Raw genomic sequence first — 17,616 nt, 5'->3', positions numbered from 1 at the left:
GGTGACCCAAAAATGGGAGGCTTGAGGTGGGAGGGGGTACACACACATCTAAGAAGGGAGACACTGTGAGCACATTTGTTAAAGCCGGAGTCTTACCTCAACATGGATTTGAATCCTGTTTACCAATTATGAGTTCCATGGCTTTAGGCAAATTGCTTAATTTTTTGTGCCCCAGTTAGTTCTTCATTTGAAAAATGAGGTGTAATAACCATAATAATTAGAGTTGTGAGGATTAAATATGTCAATACATATACTGCCGTGGTCTGGCTGGGCTGCCTAAGTCTGGCTGGGCAAAATAACTGAGAGGTGACAAGCAACTTGAAGGTTGAAGCAGGAACTACTTTATTGCGAGTGAACTCAGCAGGAACTGAGCGAGAACTCAAAGTAGCGGGTACCCAAGGTAACAGGAGCCCCTTCTCTGTGGGACAGCAGAGGTACATATACCCAACTAATTACACACAGATTAACTTAATTAACATCATCTAGACACAGCACTCAGTCATTAAGGAATCCTCATCATCTGAATGGCTCGCTGGCATTACTTCACAAACCACTCCTCCTGGCAAAGTGCCAGGCGCCATCTCGACTTGATTTGCATCCCCAACAATATACAACGCTTGGAACAATGCCTGACACTTAGAAATACTGTTTGCTGTTACTGTTACTCTGGAGAGCGGCCCCATGCCCTCCTCTGAATTACTCTTGGATGTATAGAACAGCAGCTTTCAGTCCATGCCCAAACCTAAGTCACTCCATTTTGTAAAGCGTTAGTTTGCCCTAAATTACTCCATTTTGACTACAGGTGCCAAAGTAGAATGACTCCATATCTCGTTTTTACAAGTAAACAATTACCATCTGCCTGGCACCACCAAAGGCATAAATTGATAAATAACTTATATGTGCCAACTTACCCAACTAAATCAAGGAGATGTGGATATCCCACATCATATCAGGAATGCCAGACACGGGAGCTTATCAACCTTACCTGATGAGAACCCTCATCGGAGACCCATAAAGGGAGAAGCCTCCCCCACCAAGACATAACATGGTCTTAGGACAAACGACCCGCTAGGTTGCTAACAGCCTCTGGGGGAGGGGAAGGATCACACTTTCTAACACCAGCAATCACCCTCAGATGGCTTTCTTCCTGCCCTTTTGGTCACTTTTGGTCGCATAGGCAGAGTAGGAGGAGGGGGCATGAGAAGAAAGGAAACTTGATATCAATAAGGGGCAAGACGCCCTCACTCCCTTGGGCACCAGCCCTGGATCCCCTTTTCCCTGGAGGAGAATCAGTCTCTCTCTCTCCCTCCCTCTCTCCCTCCCTCCCTCCCTCCTGTCCTTTAAATAAAACTTGTTTTCTTGCCTGAGTATTTCTTGGGTTTTAATCTTCAACACTGGGGAAACAAGGACCCGAGTCTGATTTTCAAGTCCAGTTTCAGTACCTTGACCTTGTCATCAGGTCCCTCATTATGGGCCTCGCCTGTGAAAGCTGACGCAGTGATGAACTTCCAATTTCCTGTCTCCACTGGGCTTCAGCAAAATGCGGTTCTCCCGCCTGTGACGACCACGCAAGGCGAACTCCCAGCTTAAACCTGAGTGGACGCTCTGAAACAGAAACTGCTGCTCCTCTGGACCCTCTGCTTTGGCAACCCTGTAGGTTCAGGTCCTTATCTGACCGCCCACAGTGACTCTGACTCTGCCTCCACATCTCTCTCTGCCTGTGCTCGTGGACACAGCATCCTGAAACCCTGTGGCTGCTTTGACTTTCTGTGACCTATTTGTATCTCATTATTTGGAGTATGTGTGACTTGGGTGTTCCAGATATTAGAAGTTGAGATTAGAATAAAGGACCTCGTGTTTGCCCAGCTTATGATGACCAGGCGGCCGGCCCACAAGTATCCAGTGACCTGCCTGAGGAAAGGCTACGACGTGAATTTACTGTGATTTGTTTTCAAATGTAGCTTTTTCAATCTGTGACTAAATGACCCAACCAGCACATCTGTAGAGGAGGAAAAGTGTATTTGAGGGCTCACAGTTTCAGAGGTCTCCATCCACTGACAGCAGGCTCCATTCCTTGGGGCTCAAGGTGAGGCAGGACATCATGGCAGAAGAGTGTGGAAAAGGGAAGCAGCTCATATGATGATCAGAAAGGGGGGGGAAGAGAGAGAGAGAGAGAGAGAGAGAGAGAGAGAGAGAGAGAGAGAGAGAGAGAGAGAGAGAGGGAGGGAGGGAGGGAGGGAGGGAGGGAGGGAGGGAGGGAGAGGGAGGGAGGGAGGGAGGGAGAAAGAGTGGAGAACAGGGGAGGAGGGGGTAGGGTGGGGAGAGAAGAGACTTGACTCACCAGACACAAATATATACCCCAAAGCCACTTCCAATGCTCCCACCTCCTCCAGCCACACCCCACCTGCCTCCAGTCACCACTCAATTAATCCCATCAGACAGCAATTCCCTGATTGGGTTAAGACTCTCACAACCCAATAATTTCTCCTTTGAACTTTCTTGCATTTTCTCACCCGTGAGCTTTTGCAGGGACACTTCACATCCAAACCATAATATTATTCAATAAATTCTGACATTGTGGAAAGACACCAAAGTGTTTCATTTATGTTAATGGCATAGCACACTCATGACAGTTACTGTTGTTTGAGTTTTTTCTTTTTGTATTGGGGATTGAACCCAGAGCCACATCCCCAGCCCTTTTTACTTTTTATTTTGGGACAGGGTCTAAGTTGCTTAGGGCCTTTCTAAATTGCTGACTCTGGCTTTGAATGTGCAATCCTCCTGCCTCGGCCTCCTGAGTTGCTGGGATTTCAGGCATGTGCCACTGTCCCAAGTACATGTGGTTTGATTTAGAAGAAAAAGAACCATTAAAGGGGGTGAAGGCAAAGTCTTAGGTGAGAGGAGTGATTTGGATGCAGTGTGGGAAGGGTAGGGCTGTGTCTTGAAGAATCACCTTAGGCAGGAGGAAGGACCTTTTCTCCTGAGGCCAGGAAGGAAGGTAAAAACAGATACAGTGGATATGACTTTGAAGGGAGGAAGCTGAGCAAGAGTCTCTGAATAAATTCCACTTATTTTAAGTAGCTGGAGTGGGTGGGGGAAGAAAAATGCCAGGGCCCACTCACTGGGTACCCTGTTAGTCTCCTTGCTGCCTCTCTTCCCTCCACCCCCAACAGTTGCTTAACAACACAGAACATGGAATAATCAATAAATTCTTCTTGATTGATCTGGCACAAATTAAACATAAACGTAGAAAAGCTTCTCTTCCCTCTTAAAAAATTGTGAAATAAAAAAAAAAAAAAAGCTGGGGATATGGCTCAGTGGTTGAGCGCCCTTGGGTCTAATCCCCAGTAGCCACCCTCCCCACAAATTGTGATTCGTGGTGGTAGATGAAGGTACATGAAGAGCATCTGTTTCTTACAGGCTGTCACCCACTTACAGGTAGAATGGTCTGTCTATAATTATAAAACATGCCTCAAAGTGGGCTGGGGAACTTTCTGAAGGTCAGAAGTAAAAAAGGCAGTGCTGTGTGCAAGCATGTGTTCAAATGCACACAAGCACACGAATAAATACAAGTCTTGTCACTATGTGATAAAATCTTAGGAAACAAGCAATCCTCTTTCTAGACCTCAAGTGAGTTGACTTCTTCCAAACTGAAGAGGTCACACTCTTTTGAACATGGAGCACACTGGTGTCCCCTTACAAAAGGACTCTAATCTCTTGTGTGTGTGTGTGTGTGTGTGTGTGTGTGTGTGTGTGTGTGTGTTCTGTTCTTAGGACACTTCCCATCTTTCACCCTCACAGACTTTAACCCCTTCCAGGACGGGGAGCATTCTGTGAGTTCACCATCTTTCTGTCTTTTGTAGTGACAACCACGAATCGCCCTAGGAATGGAGAGTCAGTGCACACCGGGCACACAGTGAGTACCTGGGTAAATACATGAGTGAAGGCTGAACTGAATCTGGTCATCACAAGAGTCAGCAGAACTACTGAATATTTATTTTTCTTCTCGGCCAAAAATGGCTGTTCCTCTGAGTCTAGACGTAACGTTCCAAACACTTAAGGACAGTGGCTTCACCTCAGTCTGTCCTTTCCTGCGTTTCCCTTCCTCCCGTTCCTCAGTCGGTCCCACCAGGAGGCGCACCCAAAGGGCGCCAGGCGGGGACGGGCGCGGCCGGCGCGTTTTGTCCCTCGCGCCCTCCGTAGCTCTGGGCCGCGCGCGGCCTTTTCAAAGTGACGCGCGGTCAAAGCGCAACGGCAGGTCCGGGTCCGGCCGAGGGGAGCGGCGCGGCGCCGACTGCAGAGCCCCCTGCGCGTCCGCCGCGGTCCTTACCCCGTAAGCGCTGCTCGGCTGCCGGGTGGGCGCTCTCTTCCTCCACTGGGCTGCGTGAGCGCGCCGGGCGGCCGCGTTCGCGGGAAGGACCGTGGGCGCGGCTGCGGCAGGGCGGCGGGTCTGCGGGGGCGCTCGGCGCCTGGGCCCGGACCCCTCGCGGGGAGCCAGGCCGACGACCGCAGGTGCCCGCACCCCGGCTGCCTCGCGCCCCCTCCCTTCTCTCGTGCCCGCCAGTCCCTCTCCCATTCCCTCCTCTCCCCCTCCTGCTGCCGCCCTCGGCTGAGCTGGGCGGGCGGCGCGCGGGCAGCCGCGCGGGGCCCCCGGGTGCGGGCGTCCGGGCCGCAGGCCTGTTGTCGAGCGAGCCCTGGGGACTTCCCGGCACAGCTCCTTCAGAGCACTCCACCGAGTGCGCCTTCCGCCGCGGCCCCGTGCCGCCGTTTCCCGTGTGTCGCCTTCTAAAAGAGCCACCGTGGTTTTTTGTGGGGTGGCATGGAACTCAGGGCGCTTGACACCGAGCCCCAGCCCCAGCCCCATTTTGTGTTTTATTTAGAGACAGGGTCTCACCGAGTTGCTTAGGGCCTTGCTTTTGCTGAGGCTGGCTTAGAACTCGCGATCCTCCTGCCTCAGCCTCCCGAGCCGCCGGGATTAGTCAGACAACTGTGAATGGAGGACACACAGTATATTTAGGTGCAAATAGCCTTAAGTACGGAAGGTGTGACTGAGTTCTCCAGTGTCTCAAGAAAATAATGAAATGTGAAATTATTTGTATTAAAATCAAGTGGTTTTTATTGGCAGTGAGACTTCCCGGGTCACTCACTCGACTTGCCAGGGCCTGCACCGGTGGCCTTTTCTTACACTGATGTCCTGGGTGGTCTCACCTACTCTCTTGCCTTTAGTGCCACCTCTGTGCTGGTATCCCACAAATGTTTTGTCTTCAGCTATTGGATTCCAGGTATATATCCTATGTACACAAATATGTCCATTTATTTCACATTTTCACCTAGTTGTCGAGTGTGGCATGTAAAGGTGAGCTTTTATTCTCTATTTCTGGTGCTCCTATTTTCTCCAGGTGCTCACTTATTTTTAACCACAGTCTGCTCATTGGGAAATCAGGATATTTTCTGTGCGTGGGATCATCATGTCCAAATATGTGGCCTTTTGTGTGCACTTTCTTTCACTTACCATGATTGTTTTTAAATATTTTTTTTAAATTGTAGATGGATACAATATCTTTATTTTTATGTGGTGCTGAGGATTGAACCCAGTGCCTCACATGTGCAAGGTGCACGCTCTACCACTGAGCCACAAACCCAGCCCCAAGCATGATGTTTTCAAGGTTCATTTATATTGCATATATCAGTGCTTTATTTGTTTTTATGACTGAGTAATATTCCTTTGTGTGCATATACCACATTTATATATTCATCATCTATGTGGCTAGTATGAAGAATATTGTTTGCATAGACAGTTTTCCTGCATGGGATAACTGTTTACAACTTGGGACATGTAAGAGGAAGACATACTTTTTACCTTTTTGAACTAATGTTCTCTTTAATCAAGTGCATTATTAGTTTCTTTAATCAAGTTCTTATATTTTATGATTAACAAATACCCCCCCCCATCACACACACACAATACCAATAGTGTGAACACAGGTAACAACTGTACCTTTGGCTTTCAGTTTACTTATTGTAAATAAAATTGGACTAAATATTTGTTGAGGTCTTTTTTAGTTTTCAGATTTTATGTTCATATTATAAAATGAGTAATGTTACAGGAATTTTTCTACATCAGTGAAAGTTGTACTCTTTGTAACTGCTGTGTAACATTTTTATCATAGGACCTAGAGAGGTTGTTACAATGGAAGGAACTGATAATTTCAAGACACCAAGCAAATTATCTGAAAAAAGGAAATCTGGTAAGATAGCAGATGTAATGAGATGTTTCTAGAAATGTCTTAGTATTGTTTTAGTTTGTTCTTTTACTATCTTTCATGCACGGTTCTAGCATGTCTCGTTTATAATGTTAATAAGACTTATTTAATAGAACAGGGTTTGGTTATCTATGGACTAATTTATTAACATTCTAACAGCTATCGAGGTTTTGGCTGGTAAAGAATCAACTTAGCTTAAACCATTAAGGAATTGCTTTACCTTTCTCCTTTCCTTACATGTCCTTATGAGGGAAAGAATGGGCAGAGGGAAATCTTTTCAACAAACAATTGGGTCTCTATATGCAAATAATGAACATTGACCCTTAACTCAGGTCATAAAAATTAAAATCAACCAGAAACAGTGACACACGCCTGCAATCCTAGCTAATTGGGAGGCTGAGGCAGGAAGATTTGAGGCCAGCCTTGTCATTTCACAATACCTTGTCTCAAAGTATAAAAAAGATTAGAGATATACCTCAGTGATAGAGTGCCCTTGGATTCAATCCCCAGTACTGAATTAACAAAAAAGTGTTAGTGGACATATCTGCCTTGCTTGCAATGCATTATATGTGGCAAATTACATTAATTTTCTATTGTTAAATCAGCATTTCATTCCTGGGGTAAAATCACTTTTGTTGAGATGTATTTTATCTATTACGTGACTTGATATGCTGATATTTGCTGTATTCATGCTCCTGCCTCAGCCTCCCAAGTAGTTGGGATTATAGGTGTGTGCAACTACTCTTAGTTCATAGGAAGATTTTAACTGATTTCACAATTAATATATATAGTGCTAGTCAAGTAATCTGTTTTTTCCTTTATGAGCTTTATTAGTGTTTTTCAAGGAATTTGTTACTTCTAAATGGTCAGATTATTGGCATAAAGTTATTAGTGATACACTGATTACCCTTCTGCCCTTTTTGCTTTCTGATGCTGGTATTTTATATATTTTTTCTTTTTTGCCTTAATCAACTGGACTTGAGGTTCATCTGTCTGGGTGAATGCTGCACCTGTTGCTGAATGCAGTGTTCTATTCATGTCATTTAGGTCAATCTGGATGAACTGTTATATGTTTTATTCAGGTCTTTTATATCCCTATTGATTTTTTTCTGTATTTAGTCTTAATTAATGAGAGAGGAATATTGAAGTCTCCAACTACAATAATGGATTTGTCTGTTTTTCCTCCCTTCAGTTCTATTTGTTTTTGCTTCATGTATTTTTAAGCTTTGTTGTTAAGTACACACACATGTATTAATCAGGGTTCTCTAGAGGAGCAGAATCAACAGGAAGTATAATTCTAAAAGGGAGACTTATTAGGTTGGATTAAGTAACCAGAAGCTGGATAGTCCACAATGGCCACCTGCTGGAGAGCTGGAAGAACCAGTAGCTGTGCAGTCCAAGAGGCTGAAGCCTCAGACCCAGAGAGATCAATGGTGTTACCCTAGTCTGAGACCAAAGGCTTCTGGAGAATCACTGTCAGAGACTGCTTTGGAAGAGTGAAGAAGCAAGAGTCCAATATCCTCTGATGATGGCAGCAGAAATCCAGAACCCATTCTAGAAGACTGGAGCTTGCATCTGTGGCTGCCTCCTTGTTCTTCAAACTTTATTTCATCCAAGCCATCATCTTATTGGTCAGTGCTGCCCACACTTAAGGCAGGGTCTCCATTTCAGTTGGCTATCCCACATGCCCATCATTCCTAGACACACCCTCACTGACACACCTGCAATCCTCTTAATCTTTGGCATCTCTTACTCCAATCAAGTTGACAATTCAAATTAACCATTACAGTACACATTTAGGATAGTTATTTATTTTGATGAATTTTCCACTTCACTATTATGAAATGCCTTTCTTTATCCTAGGTGATACTCTGTTTTGAAGCCCATTTTATGTGATAATAACAGAGCCATCCAGCTTTATTTTGATTATTGTTTGAATGGTATATGCTTTCCAACCTTTTATTTGTGTTTTTATATTTAAAAGTGAGTTTATTTTATAATAATGTTATATAGTTTTGTTTTTATCCATTCTGACAACTTCCACCCTAAGTTAGACAATTTCACCACTAGCCACATGGGGCTATTTAAAATTTGGATTCAGGTTAATCATAATTAAATAAAATCACCAATTTAGTTTCTCATTTATATTAGCCACACTCTTTAGTGCTAAGTAACCACATTTGGGTAGCGACTTCTGTACTGAACAGCATAAATACAGAATATTTTTCTTGTGGCAGGGTTTATTGGATAATACTGTTTAGACCATTTATACTTAATAAATTATGGAACTTAAATCTATTTTGCTATTGCTCCATAGCTCACTGATTTTTTTTGCTCTCCTCTGCTTCATTTTTGGTAGTGTGTGTTGCTGTATCTTCAGTTTCTGTTCACCTTTCTTAGACTCTAAGGTGGTTATTCTTATCTCTTACATTTTTCATTCTTTTGAGTTTTCTTTACATCATTAAGTGCATTTTTAACATATGTTTAAGATTTCTTGTCATTAATTCCACCATCCCTGTCATTTGATGGTATGTTTTTATTGGTTTATTTTTCCCCTGGTATGGGACACATTTGGGGGACATATTTTCCTGCTTCTTTCATGGCTGGTAATTTTTTATATTTCACATCTTTTAGTGCTGGACTTTGTTATTCTTTTAGACTGTTTGATTTCATTAAGGCCTAAAGTTAACTCACCTGCATGTTAGTCTGTTCCTTTTGAGACTTGCTTTTAAGTTTTTTAATAGATTTTTCTTGTTGGGCTAAAAGGTAGCTGTGCTACCAAGTTGTGACTAGAGTTACTACATTCTGACTTATGGTAAAGTGAATTCATTCCTAGAATTGTGGGATTTCTAGTAATTAGTCAATTCTTTCCTGGCTTTCCATATGTAACTACCCATTGTGTTTGCAGATGAGCACTTAGCCAAGTACTCACTGGGAGATCTTGCCAGATCTTCAGAGCACTCTTTTTCTAGCTCCTTCCATTTTGGTTTTCTGTTCTACAAATTCCAGTCGCCTAGGTCTCTTTGATCTCTATCTCCATAGTTTTACAAGACTGCCAGGCTGTGTTTCCTTTATGTTGCAGCCTGGAAAAAGCCTTTATGCATAAAATCAGGGCAGTTATATAGGGCTCCCTTCATTTCTTTCTCTTCTCTCAGAGAACGCAGACCTCCTCTGCCTGTCGTCACATGTAAAACCCATTGTATTGTGTCAGGTGTTCTGTTGTCCATGATGAGATGGTCATTTCAAGAGCAGTAATTGTTCATGAGCAGAAGTAGAACTCCTTTATCACATCTTTTTAAAGACAATAATGCTCTGGAATGTATATTGTTAATTAGGCTTCTGATGGTGATCACTGAGGGTTGTGTTTTTTGTTTGTTTGTTGTTTTTTTTTTTTTTTGGCTGAGTTCAAGGCCAGCCTTAACAACTCATGAGACCCCATGTCAAAATAAAACATAAAAAGGGCTAGGGATATAGCTCAGTGGTGGAGCATCCTTGGGTTCAATCCTCAGTGCCAAAAAAAAAAAAAAAAAAAAAAACCCAGCAGCAAACACCAATATTCAAATATATATATTTATATTTCATTTATTTCCCTTCTCTCAGAGGGCAGTTAGTACATAGTTTAGACTTGGAGGGCCACACATGAACTCTGTTGTATATTCTTTATTTTTTAACAACCCTTTAAAAATTTGGAAAAAATTCTTAGTCTGTGGACCATAGAAACACAAGACAATTTACTGACGTCTGCTTCAGGGTTAATGTAGGCATGGTCAAAGGGTATCCATTTAAGATTAGGATAGATAACTATAATTGCTCTCCAAAAAGATTATGCCAATTAATAGTCTTAATGACAATATTTTTAGAATATTAGGATGCTTTTATTAGCTTTTTCACATACTAATTCTATTTTTGTTTCTTTTTCCAACATTTAGTGTTATGTTCAACTCCATATGTAACTATCCCTGCCTCTCCATTTATGCAGAAGCTTGGCTTTGGGACTGGGGTAAATGTTTACCTAATGAAGAGGTGAGTATAAAATTTCAGGTTAACCGTTTTATATGGAACTCAGAAACAAAAAAGGAATATGAAAATTCAAATATGTGGCTTTAGGCTATGTTTCTTGTCCTGCCTGACTGCTGTATCCCAATCCCTAGAATGCAATAACTTCCAGCTCTTGCCTGGTATACTTTTCTTGTAGCTTACTCCTGATGAATTATTTAAGAGGAAGTAGTTTACCTTTTAATTTTTCCTTGGCTTCTATAAGAAGGGGAAGTGACAGAGGAAAGGTATTCCTTTGTAGTATTAACATAAGATTTTCAATAAGTAAACCTCAAAGAGGAAGCCATTGCTTGAAAATGATAGTGACTGATAACTTCCTCTATCTGGTGAGTTGCCTTCTCAGGATCTTTCCTTCTAAAAGAAGTCAAAAGGGCTTTCTTTCTTATGGCGTTGTTATTAAGAGGAGGAAATACATGATTTTAAAGTAGGAAATTGTGTTAGAAACGAAGTAATTGAATAAGTATGGTGCTAATTATCAGTAATATAGATGTCAACAGTTTTGTGTGTAATCTGGTTATCTTGTCTTTTTGCTGTTTTCTGGGATATTTCCCCAACTTTATCTTCCAAGGTTTCAGTTGAGTTTTTCATTTTTTAAATCTTGATTTTCATTATCTTTCTTAAAAATAACATCCAAGTATTTTGAGGTTGTAGATGTGTTCTGTGTCTTGGATATCGATAACAGATGTATACACATGTAAAAACTCACTGAGCACTTAGTATGCCTATGATATTAGTTACTACCCTGTTCCTACCTGAGTCTCATGTTTTCAACTGCTAGTAAACCAAAGGTTAAAGACCCTCTGTTTTACCTCCTCCCAAAGCAGGTCTCTAGGAGAAGTAGGGGCTGGGGACTGCCCAGTGGGATGGAACTGGGACTGGTGTATAGGAATCCCCCTGCTTTGAACATCATGTTTCAAGCCCTTCACTAGGTCTTTTAAGTCAGTTACTTTCTAGCTTCTGAAATTGAGTTGCTCTGGTCTCCTCTTCTGGTATTTGTAAGTGGGTATGTCTTAAAACAGCTATTTGGCATATATTTATTTGTTGGTACTGGGGATTGAACCCAGAGATGCTTAACCACTGAGCCTCATCCCCAGCCCTTTTTATTTTGAGAAAGGGTCTTGCTTAGGGCCTCACTATATTGCTGAGACTGGCCTTAAACTTGTGATCCTCCTGCCTCAGCCTCCAGAGTCAGTGGGATTAGAGTCACTTTTTTACCACATGGTACCATGTGGTACCATCCCTGGCATATACATGTGTGTAAGCTATTATTTTAATCAGGAAGTTTATATTTTTAAATGTTAAATCAAGTTTGAATTCCTAAACTATCCAATGTATTTTGATTATTATTAAATAAATTGATAGATTGTTAATATTTGCTAGAAATTTTTGTTCTATAAGTATATATAAGTGAAGTTGGTTGTGATTATCCTTTTTCTGCTCTCTTTTGATTTTTTTAAAAGGGAAAGTTATATTAGACTTAGAGTCCCTTTACTTTTCATTTTCTGGGGAATAGTTTGTATGAGATTGAACGGCGGATTTCTTGAGAGTTTAGTAAATTCACTTATAAAATCATCTGTGCTTCATATTTCTCATAGGAAGATTTTAAGCTACTGAGTAATTTTTTTCTTTAATCAGTTTTCTTAGATTTTTCTAGTAACATTTTTCTAGTAACATCCATTTTTATTGGCAAAAAGTTTTAGTATTTATTTTAAAAATTTTCTACTATACCTGTAGTCATGTCCCCATTTTTATTTGAAGTATTATTTATGCTACCTTTTGTTTTTCCTTGCATAATCTCATCAGAAATTTGTCAGTTTTATTATTCTTAATGAATCAACTTTTAGCTTAGCCAAGTATTTATTCAGATTTTATAAATCTGTTCTTGTTATTCTGTAGTTCAGAGTAGGTATGGAAAAGGAGAGGATGGACTTTCTCTCTAGAGTCTAAACATTCAAGAGCTATGAGGGTAACACTGAAACTTGAGAAATAGCTTTTTTACCATAAAATGATATGGAAGAGGTTCCCCTCAAATGCTGCTGTTATTTAAAACTAAGTTTAGCTGAGCATGGTGGCACATCCCTGCATTCCCAGTGGCTTGGGAGGCCAAGGCAGGAGGATTGCAAGTTCAAAGCCAGCCTCAGCAACTTAACAAGGCCCTAAGCAACTCAGTGAGACCTTGTCTCTAAATAAAATATAAAAGGGCTGGGAATGTGGCTCAGTGGTAAAATGTCCCTGGGTTCATTCCCTGGTACCAAAAACAAAACAAAACAAAACAAAAACAATCGAACAAAAACCCCCCAAACCTGGAAGTTTAAAAACAATTTAGATAAACTTATGGATAATAGATATATATGAATTTAAAAATATTATGATTCTTTTGAGTACAGGATTTTCCATTGAACAGAGTTCTGCAATGCAGTGCTATGCCTGTGAGAGTACAAAGCTAACTATATCTTTGGTTCAGTCTACATCTTTTTTCAGTACTGGGGATGGAGCCAGGGCCCTTCTACCTGTGCTATTTCCCAGGCCCTTTTTATTTTTTGAGACAGGGTCTTGGTAAGTTACCCAGGCTGGCCTGGAGCTTGGGCATCACCTGTTTCAGCCTCCTGATAAACTGTGATTACAGGTGTAATAGTGTAAATATACGTGGGCCTATTCACAAACTTCCATGTTTGGCTACATACCCTCCCCTTTGCTGAGGATCGAACCCAGGGCCTCACACATGCTAGGTGAGCACTCTACCACTGAGCCACAACCCCAGCCCCCCAAGTGTTTTTGTTTAACTTCTCTTCAAGTTAAATTTCTTAAGGTTTAATATTTATTATGTTATCATTCTGTAACTCATCTCTGATTCATATGTTTAATAAGCATTTGGTTATGACATGCTAGAAGAGAAAACATAGAAAATAGCAGTTTCCAATTTTAAAATGTGTGTGTGTATACATATATTTTGTTATTATTATTATTATTATTGGTACCAGGAATGAACCCAGGGGCACTCTACCACTGAGCCACATCCCCAGCCCTTTCTAGTTTTTGAGACAGGGTCTCACTAAGTTGCTTTGGCCCTTGCTAAATTGCTGAAGCTGGCCTTGAACTTGTGGTCCTCCCAAGGATCCTCCCAGATTGCTGGGTTACAGACTTATGTCCATCTTAAAAATTTATAATTTTAGATAGTTTATAACAGTCTATCCTTGTCTTTTTTTATTCCATCTCTGTTGTTCCATCAACAGATTTCTCTCATCTTCTCATATGTTCTAGTTGCAAGAGAAATGTAGCAGAGGTGTTGATAGTCTAAAATATTTTAAATATTTTTTTTTAATTTTTATTTTTTTAGTTATAGGTGGACACAATATCTTTATTTTATTTTTATGTGATGCTGAGGATCGAACCCAGTGCCTGACACATGGGAGGCGAATACTCTCCCTCTGAGCTACAGTCCCAGTCCCTTAAATATTTTTTAAAAACACTTACTGTCAAGTCAAGTCTTTCAAAATTTAATATTTGAAAATGTGTTGTGGGTCTTTATTCATTCGAATACTATTTTTTATTAATATATACATACATATATATTTACTTATTTTAGATCTCCAAGAGGTTTGTCTCATTCTCCTTGGGCTGTAAAAAAGATTAATCCCATCTGTAGTGATGATTATCGGAGTATATATCAAAAGAGACTAATTGATGAGGCTAAGATTTTGAAAAGTCTTCATCATCCAAACATTGTAGGTAAGTTTTAAATTTGTTACCAGTACGTGGAATATTATTATTCTTTACATCCAGAAATAGTATAAATACTTTAACTGGTTTCACTAATCAAAATGAAGAGAATGGGGCTGAAGGTTGTCAGGAATCAAATTAATGTGGACAGTCTAAAAAAAAAAATTCTGCCCTAGTGCAGGGGCACATGCTGTGGAACTCTGGAGGCTGAGGCAGGAGGATTGTATATTCAAGGCCAGCCTTGGTAACTTAGGGAGATCTTGTCTTAAAATAAAAAGGACTGGAGATGTAGCTTAGTGGTAGAGAAACCCTGGATTGAAGGGGGGAAAAAAAACTCATAAAAATCTTCATGGGGATGTAGTCATTATGGTGCTGTCCTTTTAAAATGATCTTCATTTAATGGCAAAATCATTTTATTCAGGGAGGCACAGAGTATAAAAAAAATATTTTAATTTGTGTTACTAGTGGCAACCACTGAAGGCATTTAAAATTTGGTCTACTGAATTAGTTTTGTAAATAATAGCTGTTTCATCGTATATTTGTTAGTATTAGTCCAGATTCATGCTTTCAATCACAGTGCTGTAAAAAAGACATGTTCTGTTTTCTTGAGGTTATCGTGCTTTTACTGAAGCCAGTGATGGCAGTCTGTGCCTTGCTATGGAGTATGGAGGTGAAAAGTCTCTAAATGATTTAATAGAGGAGCGAAATAAAGACAGCCAGGATGCCTTTCCAGCAGCTGTAATTTTAAAAGTTGCTTTGAACATGGCAAGAGGGCTAAAGGTAACTATACCGTTGTATTTTAAATAACTTTTGTGGACTATGAAAATACTAAATACTTGTTATACATAATTACATTTTTTTTTCTTCAAAGGAGGGAGTTAATCCTTAAGTCTGTATAGAGTCTCATATTGCAGAATGCACCATTTTTTTTATTTTGATTAGGAAAGTATTGTTTAGGGCCCCCACATATACCTGAAATAATCTAAGACCAGGTAGTTTTGCAATAGCAATTACATGTTAGACTTAGTTAACACAAATTTAGTAATTATTCCTGGAGGCATAGCCTAAACCCCTGTTGATATAAGCAAACCCCCTATGGATTACTTTGTGTGATGTTAAGTTTTGGGTATCATGGGTATACACATATAGGTTCAATGAAGAAAACTCTCAGTGTTATGCAAAGAAATTATTGTAATTTTGGATAAATCATTTACACAGAAGTAACATTGGCTCCAAAAAACTATTGGGTGATTCAAAATTGGGTCAGGTAATGATGATACTGATGCCAAAGTTGCATGTTAAAAGTTCAAATGAAATTGATAAACAGATTAGGAAAAAAAAGCAATGTTCCTAAATATTCTAATACCTTTATAAAGAACCTAATTTCAAATAGAATAAATTTAAAATCTGAATTGTTTAGTAATATTTTTGATGTGTATGAATAATGAAATTAATAGTGTAAATATACTTGGGCCTATTCACTCTATGATGGATTGCATTTAAATTAAGTATGTAAACATACCTGTGTAAACAGCAGATCTACACCAAGAACAGTTGTGGGACACCACCCATGAATTAATTATTTGAGTTTATTTGAAGTCTTCACTCGGCCTTTAGCCATTAGGTTTTACTTTGCAAACTATTTTGTGGCTCCTCCCACTCAATGGATTGCACAATGGACATGACCTATTTTCCTCCACTAGGGAAACTGCTTTTGTAGCTCCAGAGTAGGGCGTAACCTGGTGGAAACTGGACAGCCCGCCTCCTACCTTATTTGGCAAAGAACATCCCATAGAAAACCTTTGATGCTTCCCCCTGTATAAATAAAGCACATATGGGCTCTCACTCTTTCCAGTGTGGAAGCTTGATCTCTAGGAAGGGAGAGCCACCTGCTACCCCACCTTTCTAAAATGACTTCCTGTGTCCTGTGGTTTCTTTGCTATTTCTTTCTTAGCTTTATTTCGCAGCCAGCTGATTACACACAGAAGAAACCCAAATTCCACCACCCCTGTGGGACGTAGGCAAGAAACGGTCTCATTTCTAAGCTGGGCTCATAGAGAAATGTTCAAATACTGATGAATGAACAAATAACCATTTTGCAGATCATTTTACAATGTATTATTATTGTCAAGTACAATTTGAGGAAGATTCCAAAATTATTTCCAAAATACTAGCCTCAAGTAAAATTGAAGTTGGAAAACTGCAGTAGCGCCTTCTGATATGTAAATACATAGGATGGGTTTGAAAATACAAAGAAGTTAACATATACTTAGACATCTATCTTTAAGAAATCTTTCAGATTTATCTGAGAGATTTTCCCTTCTCTGGCTTCAAATAATTTGAAATTATGGTTGAATAAGTTTATAGTTTAGGAAGGGAGTTCAAGTCACTGAACTTCAGTTTTATTTGTTTTGTTTTTTAATTTTTTTAGAAAGAGGAGAGGGAAGGGGGAAGAGAATTTGTTTTAATATTTATTTTTCAGTTCTCGGCAGACACAACATTGTATGTGGTGCTGAGGATCGAACCCGGGCCGCACACATGCCAGGCGAGCATGCTACCGCTTGAGCCACATCCCCATCCCCTTCAGTTTTATTTGAAGGTTTCTTTTTTAAATTTGTTTTCTTGTGGTGCTGAGGATTGAACCCATGACCTTGTGAATGCTAGGCAAGTGTTCTACCACTGAGCTACATCTCTAGTCCTAAAGGTTACATATGTCGATTAAGTTGTACTTCTGCTCATGGGTATTGATTTTTTACAATTTTAGTATTTACACCAAGAAAAGAAACTGCTTCATGGAGATATAAAGTCTTCAAATGTTGTAATTAAAGGTGATTTTGAAACAATTAAAATCTGTGATGTAGGAGTCTCTCTACCATTGGATGAAAATATGACTGGTAAGTAATACTGTTTTAAATAACTTTAAAATTCCTGATTTTTATATGTAAAAATACATTGTAAATTCACATGCTTCAAAGATTTAAAACAAATTTTGAAAAATATATAATAAAAAGTATCCCTACTTTTCTATCTCACTTTGACTTAGGGCCCTCCTTTGCCACATATGTTATTAGTTTTAAGTGAAGATAGGTTTGGGAAAGATTTCTAATATGGATTGAGATTTTTAAAATATAAAACATCTTAGAATGGAAAATAAAAATTTTTAACAAGATTTTTGAAAGGGACTCACTTAGTTTCAATAATGTGATGAAATTTGGGAAACTGCTCGAAGAAACTGGAGTGGAACTAGGAAAGAGGAATGTTAGTAAAAATCAGTTTTCTGCTTTTTGCTTTTTGGCCCAGCCCAACCCATTCTTCCCTCTGCATTATAAATACTGATCATTCTCAGAAATTTAAGATGTCTTGGTGAGAACCAAGAGTCAGCCTTAAGAAAGGACCTTTATATATATATATATATATATATATATATATATATATATATATATATATATATATACAGGCGGGAGTGGGTAGGAATGATCGTGGAATGAGGTGATGTTCATTACCCTAGGTACATGTATAACTGCACATGTGGTGCAACTCTACATTGTGTACAACCAGTGAAATGAGAAAAGTTATG

The 17,616-nt window shown here is 39.8% G+C and overlaps 1 protein-coding gene across 1 annotated transcript; it reads left to right on the top strand.

Annotated features, from left to right (window-relative positions):
- Positions 1-6,190: 6,190 nt before the first annotated feature.
- Positions 6,191-16,933, top strand: LOC144252496 (lymphokine-activated killer T-cell-originated protein kinase-like; the record flags this gene model as incomplete). The annotated part of the gene is made up of 5 exons (XM_077794775.1): positions 6,191-6,248; positions 10,193-10,286; positions 13,906-14,048; positions 14,650-14,819; positions 16,804-16,933. Coding segments are annotated over exons 1-5 (595 nt in total), but the record flags the coding sequence as incomplete, so codon positions are not given.
- Positions 16,934-17,616: the final 683 nt, after the last annotated feature.

The sequence above is a fragment of the Urocitellus parryii genome, unplaced genomic scaffold, assembly GCF_045843805.1.
Source record: "Urocitellus parryii isolate mUroPar1 unplaced genomic scaffold, mUroPar1.hap1 Scaffold_4389, whole genome shotgun sequence".
Lineage (NCBI taxonomy): Eukaryota > Metazoa > Chordata > Mammalia > Rodentia > Sciuridae > Urocitellus > Urocitellus parryii.
Note: the sequence above shows the minus strand (reverse complement) of the source record. Positions and strands in the feature narration are given on the sequence as shown.